Source organism: Martes martes, assembly GCF_963455335.1.
Source record: "Martes martes genome assembly, chromosome: 2".
NCBI lineage: Eukaryota > Metazoa > Chordata > Mammalia > Carnivora > Mustelidae > Martes > Martes martes.
Window position 1 is genome coordinate 183,830,359 of NC_137889.1, and position 13,591 is coordinate 183,843,949.

Sequence of the window (13,591 nt, forward strand, 5' to 3'; positions counted from 1 at the left end):
TCAGGTTTTATAAGTGCGATGAAGAAAATAAAGTAGGAAATGATTGACTATGGGTGAGGGTGGGGAATAAGTTACTTTATAAATGGTAGTCAGGGAAAGCCTCTCTAAAGAAGGAATATCTGGTGTGAAATCTGAGTGACAAGAAGGAGTCAGCTAGGTGAAGGTCTGAGAAAAGAATATTCTAGTAAAGGGAAGAGCATGTGACAAAATCTTGAAGTGGGGATGACCTTGAAGTTGGGTGGAACAAGGTGAGCAAAGAGATTATAATGGTAACAGTTCCCACTGGGAGGACAGTTGTGATTTGAAATAATTGAGAAGGCATTGGTGCTCAGCATAGAGCCTGGCACACTCAGTGGTTTCCTTCCATCTTCCTCCTTGACACTCCCCTCTCGTCATTGTAGTGCCAACTTGGTGCCCAGTCCCCACTTCATTTTCAGTAAGTATCTAGTGACCATGTTGCCAAGGAGGTTGGATAAATTTTACCCTCTAAGAACTGAGGATATAATATGCAATTCTGTTAGGAAAGAAAACTAGCCTAGGATTGAAAACCCCCTCAGGAAAGCGTCTTGAGTTTGCTAAAATGACTTGCCTTGTGGCCCTTGGACAAATCGCTTTATTTTCAGTTTTTTGATGTACAAAATGGGGGCTACAGTTGTTTTTCTTTGGTTGCTAGGCTTGTTTGGGAGTTTATAAAAAAATCTTTTAAAAATTTGATACCACTGTGGATAATCATACTCTTAGAACCCAAAACAAGTCTGTACCAATGCAAAATAGTAGTTTCGGGGCTGCGGAGGGGGTGTTTTTATCCATCGTGTTTCTTTCAAGTGAGCGTTTAAGAGAGAGAGACCAGGAGCTATATGTCATCCTTCCAATTTCACCGATAAAGCAACATAATAGAAAGGCAACCTGGCAGGTGTGATTTTCAAAGTAAGAGCAGAAGGAGTTGATCAGTCAGTCAGTCAACATATATTCCACACCAGTTATGCACTTACTCTAGCTTTTGGCAAACATGTACCTCTTTCAAGAAGTTTAAATTCTAATGGGGAGAAGCAGACAATAAACATACTAACAAAGAGATAAGCGCACAAAGTGGGGTGTTGGTATGTCCTATAAAGAAGATTGAGGGGTGCCTGGGTGGCTCAGTGGGTTAAAGCCTCTGCCTTTGGCTCAGGTCATGATCCCAGGACCCTGGGATTGAGCCCTGCATCGGGCTCTCTGCTCAGCAGGAAGCCTGCTTCCTCCTCTCTCCCTGCCTGCCTCTCTTCCTACTTGTGATCTCTGTCAAATAAATAAATAAAATCTTAAAAAAAAAAAAGAAGAGTGAGTAAGTGTTCTGTAGAGGAGGGTTATCAGAAAGGTTGATGTATTTTGGATGGTGAGATATCCTTGAGACTGTGATGTTTGAGTCTAGAGACTTGAATGAGGAAGAGGCAGCCATGACGCCGTTGAGGGAAGAGGATTTCAAGCAGAAGAGCTAGCAGGTGCAAAAGCCCCAAGGTGGAAAGAGCTGGGCCGGAGGGGCCCTGTGTGGCAAGGATCATCGTGATGAAGGTGGGGAGGGGAGGGAGATGAGGTCAGAGGAATGGGATACCAGTCAGATCACGTGGGGCCTTCTAGGCCACAGTAAGGAGTCTAAATATTATTCACAGCAAAATGGGAAACCATTGGAAGGTTCTGGACCCTGAGAGTGACATAATCTGACTTGGGCTTCAGAAAGTACATATCTCATAGGGTTATTATGATGATTCAGTTGGAATGATGTAGGTGCCCCACTTAGAACACTGTCTGGCTCATGGAATGCTCTCATTAAAATGCTCATTCTCTCCCTCAGTAATTGGTATGTGAAGGCTAGATTGTACAGAGCAAAAATGGAAACAGGAGACTAATGAGGAGTCTGCTGCAGTGATCCAGGAAAGAATCCTGGATGGTGATTCAATTAGGGCCATCACTGTAAAGAGAGGGAGATGGGAAAATTGGGATCTATTTTTGTATCTTGTTCTTCTCCTGTAGATATCCCGTGCTGCCTTGCTATACAAACCTACCCCTCGAATAATAGCTCTAGCTAAGGCCAGACCTCTTCATCGAGATTATCGACCTGACCGTGATGCCCACTGGCCAGTATCTTATGCTGCTATCCATTGCAAACTATCTCCCAGAATTCAAGAACTAGCTAATCCAAATAAAAGGTATGTCAAATTTATCACTAAGATGGGATAGGAAAGCTGGGGGTGCGAGGGAGGGGGAAAATTAACCTAATAAGGCCGATGAAAATAATCATAGAAATACAAGAAATGTTCAAAAACGTATCACTTGTTACATTAATTGTGACAAATCTATGGTCTTACCATAAATATAAGACAGCAGTTAAAGGGTTAATGGACGAGTGCTGAAACTTAATCTAGGAAACAACTCTGTAAGGATGGATATGGAATTATTTATCTAAGATATTGTTTTTTGTTTGTTTGTTTGTTTTTCACTATTTAATTGTATACTTTATTTTTTTTCAAGTCCTTGATTCTAGTTTATTTCCTTTTTTTTAAAATTTTTTTTATTTTAATAAACATATAATGTATTTTTATCCCCAGGGGTACAGGTCTGTGAATCGCCAGGTTTACACATTTCACAGCACTCATCATAGCACATACCCTCCCCAATGTCCATTTCCCCACCACCCTCTCCCGTCCCCCCTCCCCCCTATCTAACATATTGTTAAGTGATACAAGTACATAACAGAGCACACAATGCTAAGAATGTTCTAAGAAAACAGGTATGTGTCATATGTTTGCTTGCATGTGCCTATAATATCTCAGAAGAATATGCAAGAGGCTAGTAACAATGCTTGCTTTTGGGGGGCCCAAGGGAACTGGGATGGGAGCAAGATTTATTTTTTTACTAAATAGAGCTTTTGTGTTTTTCCATATCTTTGCATTATGTGCATGTATGGCCTACTTGAAATAAACAATACATTCAACAAAGAAGAAAGGGACTCTAATTCCTGTTTACTTTTTAGAAGATTTCTTAACTTGCCTGAACCTCAATTCATATTGTTTCCTTTATGAGATAATGCCTGATCCCCCTTTTAAGCATTGTCAGGAAAACCTAGGAGAAGCTGAAAGAGTCGTAGAAGTCTTCAGCTCAGGGAACTGGGAATATGTTCATTCTTATATAATCTTTTTATATTTTTATAATGTGTTTTGCCTTTTAAAGAAATAAAGTTCAACAGCAATGAAATGAAGCTCTTTCTCTGTTCATTGACAAAGGAAAGGGAAGAATAAGGTGAAGGTGTCAGGGTCTACCCCAGCAGCAAAGTTATTATTTGGTGGGAAGGTGCTATGGGTGGGAACTTCAAAAATTTGATTTCTTTTAGGCCACCAGAGGACTGCTGGGCTTGTTTTAACATTGTCAGATTACTGAATAATTTCCAGAATTAACTTTCTGTGGAAAGAGCCAGGGCTTTGGAATCTGATAGATACATGGATCGGGATTTGACCACAGGTCATTATTATAACTTCCCTGAGCCTTCACGTCCTTATCTGTACAGTGGGGGTCATGACACCTGTTTCATGGGGCACTTATGAAAAATCAAAACAGAATAATACCATAGTTCCATTTTCTGTTCATTTTTTTTTCAGGTCGCATTCTTTTTCCCCCATTTCAGGTCTCCTGTGCATATTATATATTACGATCCAGATGTCTTTAAAGTCAAGCCAGCTGCTTTGAAAAGTCAGTGTTCTCCAAGGATCCACGAGCTGGCAGAACCAGTTGTGCATTAAATACAGAAAGCCACATCAGTCAGAGTCTAGTTATGTGTCTAGAAAACATATTAGGTGACTTAGTTCCCTACTCTGATCTCATCACCTTGTATTCCCGCATCCTCTCCAAACCATGGAGACCTCCAGGGAACACCACTGTGACCATCAATCAAATAGCAATTCCTGGTGTTACCTGCAGTCATGTCTTTAGCAGATTTGGAGACTCGAGCACGCAATAAAAGAGAAGCTGAGAACCTGCCTTATCCTTGCTATATCTCCTCACAAGCATCTTGGCTGTCTCATTGCTCTGGCTGACCTGAGCAAACACTTCCTTATGTTTGCCGACTTTGTTTTTCTTTGCCTGGAGAGATCTGTATTCCCCAGCAGCTGGTCTCTGCTCAGTCCCTGCTCTCGTAAGTCCTGGGAACGGGAATAATTCTTTGTGTTGCTTTTCCAACCTCCCCTCCTTAACTGAGAAATAACACTGAAATGGTGAAGCCTTTTGGGATAACTTGAAATGCTTTTCATAATCTGTAGGTGAAATTTAGGGAACAGGTTACCTTAAATAATCGCCCCTGCCCCAATCTCTGTTCCTTCGCTCAGGCTGCGTCATTATCAGGAATGACAGAAAAAGCAAGGTATTTGGTAAGCATTGGATTCTCTGTCAAGTTACATCTGCCCAGAGTTTTTAAAATTTAATTGTTTTATTCTCTTCATGGATCAGTATTTTACAAATGAAACTAAGTTTTATGACATATTTAGATTTACATGAAAATGAACTTATCTGATAACCAGTTTTACAGATGGCTGAGTTCTGTCTCCAATGCTTTGTGTTAAGGAGGTAACTAGTGTTATGGAGAGGCAGTATCATGTAGTGATTTTGAACTTGTGTTTTGGAATCAGGCAGACCTGGCTTAGTCTCCCCATGGATCATTTATGCCAGGTATGTGATTTTGAACAAATTTCCTAACCTCCCCTCCCACCCCGTGCCTGTTTCTTTATGTATGAAAGGGGTTCCTGCTGCATTATTATAAAGATCAAATAAGAAAATTATGGGGGTTCCTGAGTGATTCAGTCAGTTAAGCAAACAGCTTGTGATTTCAGCTCAGGTCATGATCTCAGGGTTGTGAGATTGAGCCCCACATCCTGCTCTGCACTCAGTGGGGAGTCTGCTGCTTTCCCTCCCTCTGCCCCTACCCCCATTTGTACTCCCTCTCTCTCACACTCTCTCTCAAATAAATAAATCTTTTAAAAAAAGAACATGATGTTGCAAAGTATGAATTGGGAAAAAATTGTTTACAAATTTAGCTCCTTTTATCTTCTAAGGGGGGGAAGGGATAATTCTTATCAATGGGAAAATAAAAACCTTTATGGCTTGATTCATACATTGAGTGAATGTTTGTTGAGTGTCTTTGCTTTGCCAGGTACTGTACCAGGCATTGGAGATAATCACACTAACCCCAACAGATGTGGGCTCTGCTCTCATGGGCTGTTGAGCCAATTGGGAGAGATGGATGTAATTCACACATTCACAAATGTAAAACTACACAGGTGGCAAAGTGCCATGACAGAGAGGTTATAATGCTGGAAATAACAGAATAGAGAACTCTGACTCCCTTGGGAGGGCAGAGGAAGATTTCTTTAATGAAGGGATAATTGGGCTGGAATCTAAAAATTGAGGAAGGTTAACTAACCACATAGGAGATGGGAAGTCAGTCCAGGTAGTGGGAACATGTGTTTAGTGGACGTTTGTTGATTTGGGGGCCATCCTGCATCCATTTCTCCTCCTTCTGATAAGAACTCCCAATTTGCTTTTGGAGAATTACTTTGTCTTCATTGTTTAAAGCTTTACTGGTACTTTTTAAAAAAAATATTTTATTTATTTCAGAGAGAGAGAGAGCGAGCACACAAGCAGGAGGTAAGGGGCAGAGGGAGAAGGAGGAGCAGACTCCCCACTGAGCAGGGAGCCCAAAGCAGGGTTCAATTCCAGGTCCCTGAGGTGATGACCTGAACCAAAGGCAGACATTTAACCAACAGAGCCACCCAGGCGCCCCTGGGGCTTTGGATCTTATGCAGAGTAGTGCCAAGGGGTGGGTGTATAGTCGGAGCTGGTATTTCCCAGTAGTGGTGCCCTGATGAGACTTCATTCTGCTCCTACCCCCTGAGTCCCTGGAGCTGCCGTGACCCTTTACCTACTCCTTTGACTCAGCAGGTGCCTGCAGCCTTCTAGTAAATCCCCTGTGGCAGGTGGACAGATGCAGTGGGGACTGAAAGAAAGCTGGTTTCATTCAAACAGAGGTAGAAACGGGGTTGCACGATGCGAGAGGAAAAGGAGGAGGGAAGCCAGACCATACAGGGCCCTGGAGGCCATGTTGAAGACTTTGCTTTTTATCCTAAAACCTGTGAGAGTTGTTGGAGTAATGTACACACAGGGATAATGTAACCAGGGTTGCCATTTGAAAAAACATCCTTGGACAAATAAATGAGAAAGGAGACAGTAGAAGTAGGTAGACCAGGTTAGAGGGCTATTTAGTAGGTTGGATGAAAGATGTAAACAGTTTGGTGGTACCATAGTAGAGAGGGAAAGAAGTGACAAACTGACAGAGATTTGAGGAAGTGAATTTTTATGGCATTTGGTGATGGTTTGGATATGGTGTGGGAGAGAGGGAAGCAGTTAAGAACTCCTGGATTTCTAAGTTATGAAATAACCTGGAAGTATCTGAATACACAAATGGACAATGGCTGGGCCCTTATGACAGTAGACTCTGACTTACAACCTTCGCAGCAATCACCAGGTTAGGGACCTAATCTGCAACCCCTGTAGCAATTAGCCCAGAAGGGTCAGGATCTGGTCAGTGGTCCTTACTGCTGCCGATTTTTGCCCCCACCTCCAAGTCAGGGCCAACCAGAGAGAGCCAAATATACTCCCCAGGCCAGTCACACAGGATGCCCTATTTCTAGTTAGCTCATCTCCGAGCTCCCCACACCAGCAGCCTTTAATCAGAGCATGCCCAAAGCCTCCTCCTTGTCCCCTGTAAAGCTTTAACACTCCTCTGCCTTTGAGTCTCTGCCAGATGCAAGCGGCGATGGCTGACTCATAATAGCAAGCTCTAAATAAATAGCCTGGTGTGTCCTCATTTGGGTAATCTTGATTTCTACAATTTATCCCTTCAGTGGGAGAGGACCAGAAGAGGAAACTAGAGAAGCATGTGTTCAGTTCTGGACGCTTAGATTAGAAGACGCCTTTTGGATGCTTTGAGCTCAAAGGAGATGCCAGGTGCCAGGCTATCTTAAGACTTGCATGGTTCCTAGGCACTTTCGCCTTTCTGGGTTCTTCCTCATATTAATATGAAAAATTACATTTTATGACTGTTCGTATAAAGATGGACATATTAATATTGCATATTAAAAATATTTTTTAACTTAAAGTTTCTTTTTCCGTTCTCATTCAAAGCTGCAACATTTTTGTGAGCTCATAAAAATACTGCGAGCTATGGGCATTGGACCTACTGTCCCCAGTAAGACAGATGGCCCTGTTCAGGTAGGCAGTCCATATATGGGTCTGTGTTGCTGCGAGTGGACCTGTCTACCGACAAGTGCAAGTCATCTCTGTCAAGTGTGATTGAACCTGGGGTGGGGGGTGGGGAGAGAAGAGGGACCAGGAAGGTATGAACCCTGACTTGGTATTTGCTGATATTGAGGAATTGCTAATTATACTTAGGAGGGTATTGTATGGGGATTATGCTTCCAAAAGCAGTCTTTTAGAGGTGTGGGCTAAAGCACTTGTGTATGAAGGGATAGCCGGAGTTTGCTTTGAAACAGCCTCAACAAGGGAGTGGATGAGAGTGTGAGTTGATTGTTGAAACTAAGTGATGGGGAAAAAGGGTTCATTATAGCATTCTCACTTCTATTGGACATGCTTCAAGCTTTGCATAATAAAGTGCAAAGTGGAAGGGGAGCCAGGATGGACAGCGACAGGTCTCAGCAGAGGCTTGGGGTCTTGGGCAATGCAGAACTGCCCCAACACTGGTACTTTCAATCAGGTCTGCTTTGCTCCCAAATGTTTGGTGTCACGGCAGTTTAAGGGGGGGAAATTCAAGGCAACGTGTCTGTATCCCATGTCCAGGGACATTGTGGAGAAATCGCATGTAAAAAATGGTGAGTTAATTCATAATTTGGTGGAAGTAGGTTTGTGGGGTTACAATTCGCTGGGAATAAGGTAATATAAGATAAACTGGTACTCTACCCCACATTCAGGGGAATGGGAGGGATTCAGGACTTTCAAAAAACTTACGGTGCAGGGCGGTTTTCAAGTTAATTCTCTTTGAATGTTCAAGGGTCAGCATGCTTCCCTTGACCTCTGGGTTGCAAAGGCTTGACATGTGAAATGTGAAGAATAAATGGGAAGGAGAAGATTTAGAGATACTTGTTTGTCAACCTGGATTTGACTGAAGGAAGGACAATGGTGACATGAATGTTAAATGACTTCCTGCAGTCAGGGAGAGGGGGTGGAGGAGGCTGGTCCTGGAAGGACCTTCGCCAAGGATTAGCTCTGCAACCATGTACAAATTCCTTGCCTTCTCAATGGCAAGGGGCTAACAGCATTCACTGTTAGGATTTGAAAGTTGCCAATAAATTACACTTCTCCTTTCCCTCCCGAGTTCAGACACAATTGAGAAACCCAGGCAGTTGGAGTTCAAAATAACTCATTTACAAAGGATAAAGCTATTCGGAGAAGGCGGTTTTGGTAAACCAAGTGGCTTTGCCAAGGTACCCCTCTTCCGGAATTGAATTGAAAACCCTCCACGGGCCACCCCCACCCCCCAGGAGCAGAAAGAATGCACTCGCCCATGGCTCTGAGATCTCGAGAAGGAAGAAATGCACTCCTCCTAGATTCACTCGGAGAGGAGTCACTGCTCCCATGGGTAGGAGGAAACAGGGGTGGGCCAGGGCAAGAGGCAAGAAGTCCTTTTCTGGGGAATTCTGCCGCTCCACATGGAAGAGCTGGGACTTCCGAGGAACGCTGGGAGGTCAATGTTCTCTGTAAGAGCTACCTCACTGGGTACTTGGGAAGTACTTACCCAGTACATAGGAAGTGGGTTTTGTTTTCTCAACCTTCTTAGTGGGATTAAGAATCTTCTCATGTCTTTCTGGATAATGGAGTTTACTCCCTTTGGTGATGCCTGTTACAGTCCCAGGGAAACCCAGCCCTCTCCAGAGGTGGAGTTTGCTTCCCCACGCCTTGAGGCTGGGCTGGCCTGTGACTTGCTTAGACTGAGAGACTGTGGCAGAAGTGACATTGTAGGACTTCCGCGCCCAGGCCTCAGGAAGCCTTGTGACTTCTGCTCCTGCTGTCTTTGAATGCTGCCCTGGGGCTGCCTGGGAAGACACCAGCCTCCTTGAAAGACCACGTGGGGAGGCTCAGCCCCTCAGACCCCCCATGTGGGCCCATCCTCGGGCTCACACTCGGCTAAGTGTGCCCATGTCAGAGAGGCAGCAAGACCAGCAAAAGCACTGTCCAGCTAATCCACAGAACTGTCGGGAAAAAATGGTTATTGGTTTAAGCTACTAAGTTTGGGTTGACTGGTTATTCAGCAGTAGTTAACTGAGACCGGTAATCCGCTCGTGGAGCCTCAGGCTGAGGCCGAGAGGGTTGGGAGAGTAAGGGGTTCTGAGGGCAGCGGCTGGCTTCCCTAGGTCTGTGAGCATGTCCTTGGTCTTGGTCTGCTAAATGAGCAGGCAGACATTTCTCCCTCAGTTGGGTGTTTTAAGCCCCTTTTTCCACTTGTGAGATAACCTGTAACCCACAGCAGGCCTGAGCTGAAGTGACCCACATTTGGCCAGTGAGAACCTCCATGAACGGTGGCAGGGGAGTGTGCTGGTCGCTGACAAAGCCAAACCTCCCACCTTAACTAGTTCCCATTCCTCCTCCCGGAGGGTTTTGCTTCCTAAGGACCTATCTGAGGAGGTCCTGGCCCGTGGCCTCCCTTGGCAGCAGAGACATACCACAGGCGGTAAGGAGAGAGAGCCTGAAGATGCATGTTCTTTCTTAATTTGTGTTGGTTTTTCTTTTCCATCTGGGAGGGGCTGCCAGACGGGGGAACTTCCCCACCCGTGGCAGCGTGCATCTGCCTGCCCGCTCTCTGTTGCCAAGGCGTGGTCTGCTAGAACTTCTAGGACGTCGAGCATCCTGGGCTGGATTGCAAGACAGGGCAGGCGTAAGGCGTGGGACAGAGAAGGGTGGCTGTGTGGGAGCAGGGAGAAGCAGTTCGTTTTCAGTGTGAAGCGGGGAGCAAAGTCGCCCCAGGATAGTAGGGACACAATGGTGGTGGTCAGACAGCCACTCTGTGGAAAGCAGCAGTGGCCTAGGCAGGTGGACATCAAAGGAAAGCGGTAACAGACGCCAGGTAATACACCTCTTTTTGGGTAACAATTTTAGCAGGTGGGAGTGCCTCAGGGTTTAGAGAGTTTGAAAGCCCCACATTCCTGGCTTCAGCAATCTTAAAGCGTAGGCTAGCTCAGGAAGCCATTCTGAGATCTGGCTTCTTTGAGATCATTACTGCAAGGCTGACCATTGGCGGGGAAAGAATAAATGACTGCACTGCATGATTTCAAATATACAGGGAGGAAGTACAGACTTGTGGCTGGCAGTGCACTTTCTGGAAGAAGAATGGCAGGATTTCAGTCCTGGACGCACCACTTACTAGCTCTGTGTCTTTGGATAAATTAACTAACCTCTCTGGGCCTCAATTTCCTCACTTGTAAAATGGAGGTAGGAATAGTATTGCCAAATGTTTCCCCTCAAAGCACCACCAAAGAGTTTGTGAATGAGCCAAAGCTGAGTTTATAGCTTACTAAGATAAGGGAGATCTCTACCTTCATGGAATGTTAGCTGCATCTGGTAAGGAGAGGGCAGTGGCGAGGTATTTATGAGTTTGGGATCAGTTAGGATTGGGTAACGGATTGATGGGAGACGGCAGGGCAAGAGTTTCTGAAGGAGGCTTTGAGAATTAAGGAGACCAGTGAAATACTTCCAGGTTAATCAATAAAAGTTATTTGCAACTTCATCTTTTTAGGCAAGAGTTCCCTAGAGCTACAAGATTGAAGGCAGTAGCATGTTAAGTAGCACGTTAAGGTAGAAACTAACCTGTGTTGGAGTACGGGCACATCTCAGAGATATTGCAGCTTTGGTTCCAGACTACCACAATAAAATGAATATTGCAGTAAAGTGAGACATTATTTTTAGTTTCCCAGGGCACATAAAAGTTATATTTATACTATACTGTATCTCTTAACTGTGCAATAACATTAATGTCTAAAAACCACTGTACATATATTTAAAAAAAATTTTTTTTTTATTTATTTGCGAGAGAGAGTGAGCATAAGCAGGGGTTGCAGGGGAAGAAAGGCAGAGGCAGAGGGAGAAGCAGGTTCCCTGGAGCCAGATTCGGGACTTATCCCAGGACCCTGGGATCATAAGCTGAGCCAAATGCAGAGGCTTAACCGACTAAGCCACCCAGGCGCCCCTACACTGTGCATATCTTACTTTAAAAATACTCGGGGGGGCGCCTGGGTGGCTCAGTGGGTTAAAGCCTCTGCCTTCGGCTCAGGTCATGATCCCAGGGTCCTGGGATCGAGCCCCACATCGGGCTGTCTGCTCAGCAGGGAGCCTGCTTCCTCCTCTCTCTCTCTGCCTGCCTCTCTGCCTACTTGTGATCTCTGTCTGTCAAATAAATAAATAAAATCTTTAAAAAAAAATAAATAAAAATAAAAATACTCGGGGGTGCCGGAGTGGCTCAGCTGGTTAAGCACCCTACTCTCGATCTCAGTTTCATAGTTCAAGTCCCATTTTGGGTTCCATGCTGGGTGTGGAGTCTGCCTAAAAAAAAGAAGAAGAAGAAGAAGGAGGAGAAGGAGAAGGAGGAGAAGAAGAAAGAAGAAGAAGAAGAAGAAGCAGCAGCAGCAGCAGAAACAGAAGAAAATTATTGCTAAAAAAAATACTAAGCACCACCTCAGCTTTCAGTGAGTTATAATCTTTTTGCTGGTGGAGGGTTTTGCCTTGATGGTGGAATGTTGCTGTGGTTGCTGAAGGTTGGAGTGGCTGTGGCAGTTGCTTAAAATAAAACAATGAAGTTGCCACATCACTTGTCTTCCTTTTACAAACAATTTCTGTGCAGCAGTGATGCTGTTTGATTGCATTTTGCTCACAGAACTTCTCCCGCACTGGAGTCAATCCTTTCAATTCCTGTTGCTGCTCTAGAAGGTTATGTAACATCCTAAACCCTTTGTTGTCATTTCGAGTCTTCACAGCATCTTCACCAGGAGTAGTAACCTCTTATCCCTCCAGCTTTGTCATGAGCCTGCAACAATTCGGTTCCCTCTTCAGGCTCTAGTCCTCAGTCTAGATCTCTTGTTCTTTCCACCACACCTGCACTTCCTTCCTCCGCTGAAGTCTGGAACCCCTAAAGTCCTCCATGAGAGTTAGAATCAACTTCTTCCGAACTCCTATTCATGTTGCTATTTGGACCTCTTGCCGTGAATCACATGTTCTTAATGATATCCAGAATGGTGAATTTTTTCCCAGAAGGTTTTCAATTTACTTTGCTCAGATCTGTCAGAGGACTCACTATCTGTGGCAGCTATAGTCTTATGACATGTATTTCTTCAGTAATAAGACTTGAAAAAAGACTCACAACGATCCCTTGATCCACGGGCGGCAGAATGGACATTGTGTTAGCAGGCTTGAAAGCAACGTCAGCCTCATTGTCTATCTCCATCAGAGCTCTTGGATGACCAGGTACATTGTCAATGAGCAGTCATATTGTCAAAGGAATCTGTTTTTCTGCCCATTAGGTCTCAACAGGGAGCTGAAAATACTCAGTAAACCGTGCTGGAAGCAGATGTGCTGTCATCCAGGCTTGGCTGTTCTGTTGACAGTGCACAGGCAGAGTCAATTCAGCATAATTCTTAAGGACCCTGGAACTTTTGAAAGGGCGAATGAGCACTGGCTTCCTTTTAAAGTCACCAGCTACATTAGCCTCCAACAAAGGCCTGTTCTTTGAAGCTTTGAAGCCAGGCATTGACTTCTCCTCTTTGACTATGAAAGTCCAAGATGGCGTCTTCTTCTAGTACAAGGCTGTTTCATCTACATTAACAGTCTGTTGTTTCTTCTAGCCTCCTCCCTTCACTCTTACCTGGATCCTCTGGGGAACTTGCCGCAGCTTCTAATCAGTACTTACAGCTTCACCTTGCACTTTTATGTCATAAAAACAGCTTCCTTCTTTAAACCTCATGAATCAAACTCTGCTGGCTTCAGACTTTTCTTCTGCAGCTACTTCCCCTCTCTCAGCCTTCCTGGAATTGAAGAGAGTCATGGCCTTGCTCTGGATTAGGTTTTGATTTTTAAAAAATTTATTTATTTATTTATTTGACAGAGAGAGAGATCACGAGTAGGCAGAGAGAGAGAGGGGGAAGCAGGCTCCCTGCTGAGCAGAGAGCCCGATGTGGGGCTCGATCCCAGGACCCTGATATCATGAACTGAGCCGAAGGCAGAGGCTTAACCCACTGAGCCACCCAGGTGCCGCCCCTGGATTAGATTTTGATTTAAGGTAATGTTGTGGCTGGCTTGATCATCAGTCCAGACCACTCACACTTTCTCCATATCAGCAATAAGGCTGTTCTGCTTTCTTATCAGCTATATGTTCACTAGAGTAACACTTTCAGTTTCCTTCAAGAACTCTTCCTTTGCATTCACAACTTGACTGGTCCAAGAGGCCCAGCTTTCAGCCTATTGGCTTTCAACATGCCTTCCTCACTAAGCTTAATCATTCCCAGCATTT

General features: G+C 44.5%; 1 protein-coding gene across 1 annotated transcript in view; it reads left to right on the forward strand.

Moving 5' to 3' along the window:
- The window catches only part of SPMAP2L (sperm microtubule associated protein 2 like), a gene marked incomplete at both ends in the record, with an annotated part of 47,925 nt that extends 44,152 nt beyond the window's left edge, over positions 1-3,773 (forward strand). Inside the window, 2 exons of the mRNA XM_080796368.1 lie at positions 2,011-2,186; positions 3,659-3,773. Of these exons, the coding sequence (XP_080652494.1) occupies positions 2,011-2,186; positions 3,659-3,773 (291 nt within the window). The remainder of the gene's footprint in view (positions 1-2,010; positions 2,187-3,658) is intronic.
- Between the last annotated feature and the right edge of the window lie 9,818 nt (positions 3,774-13,591).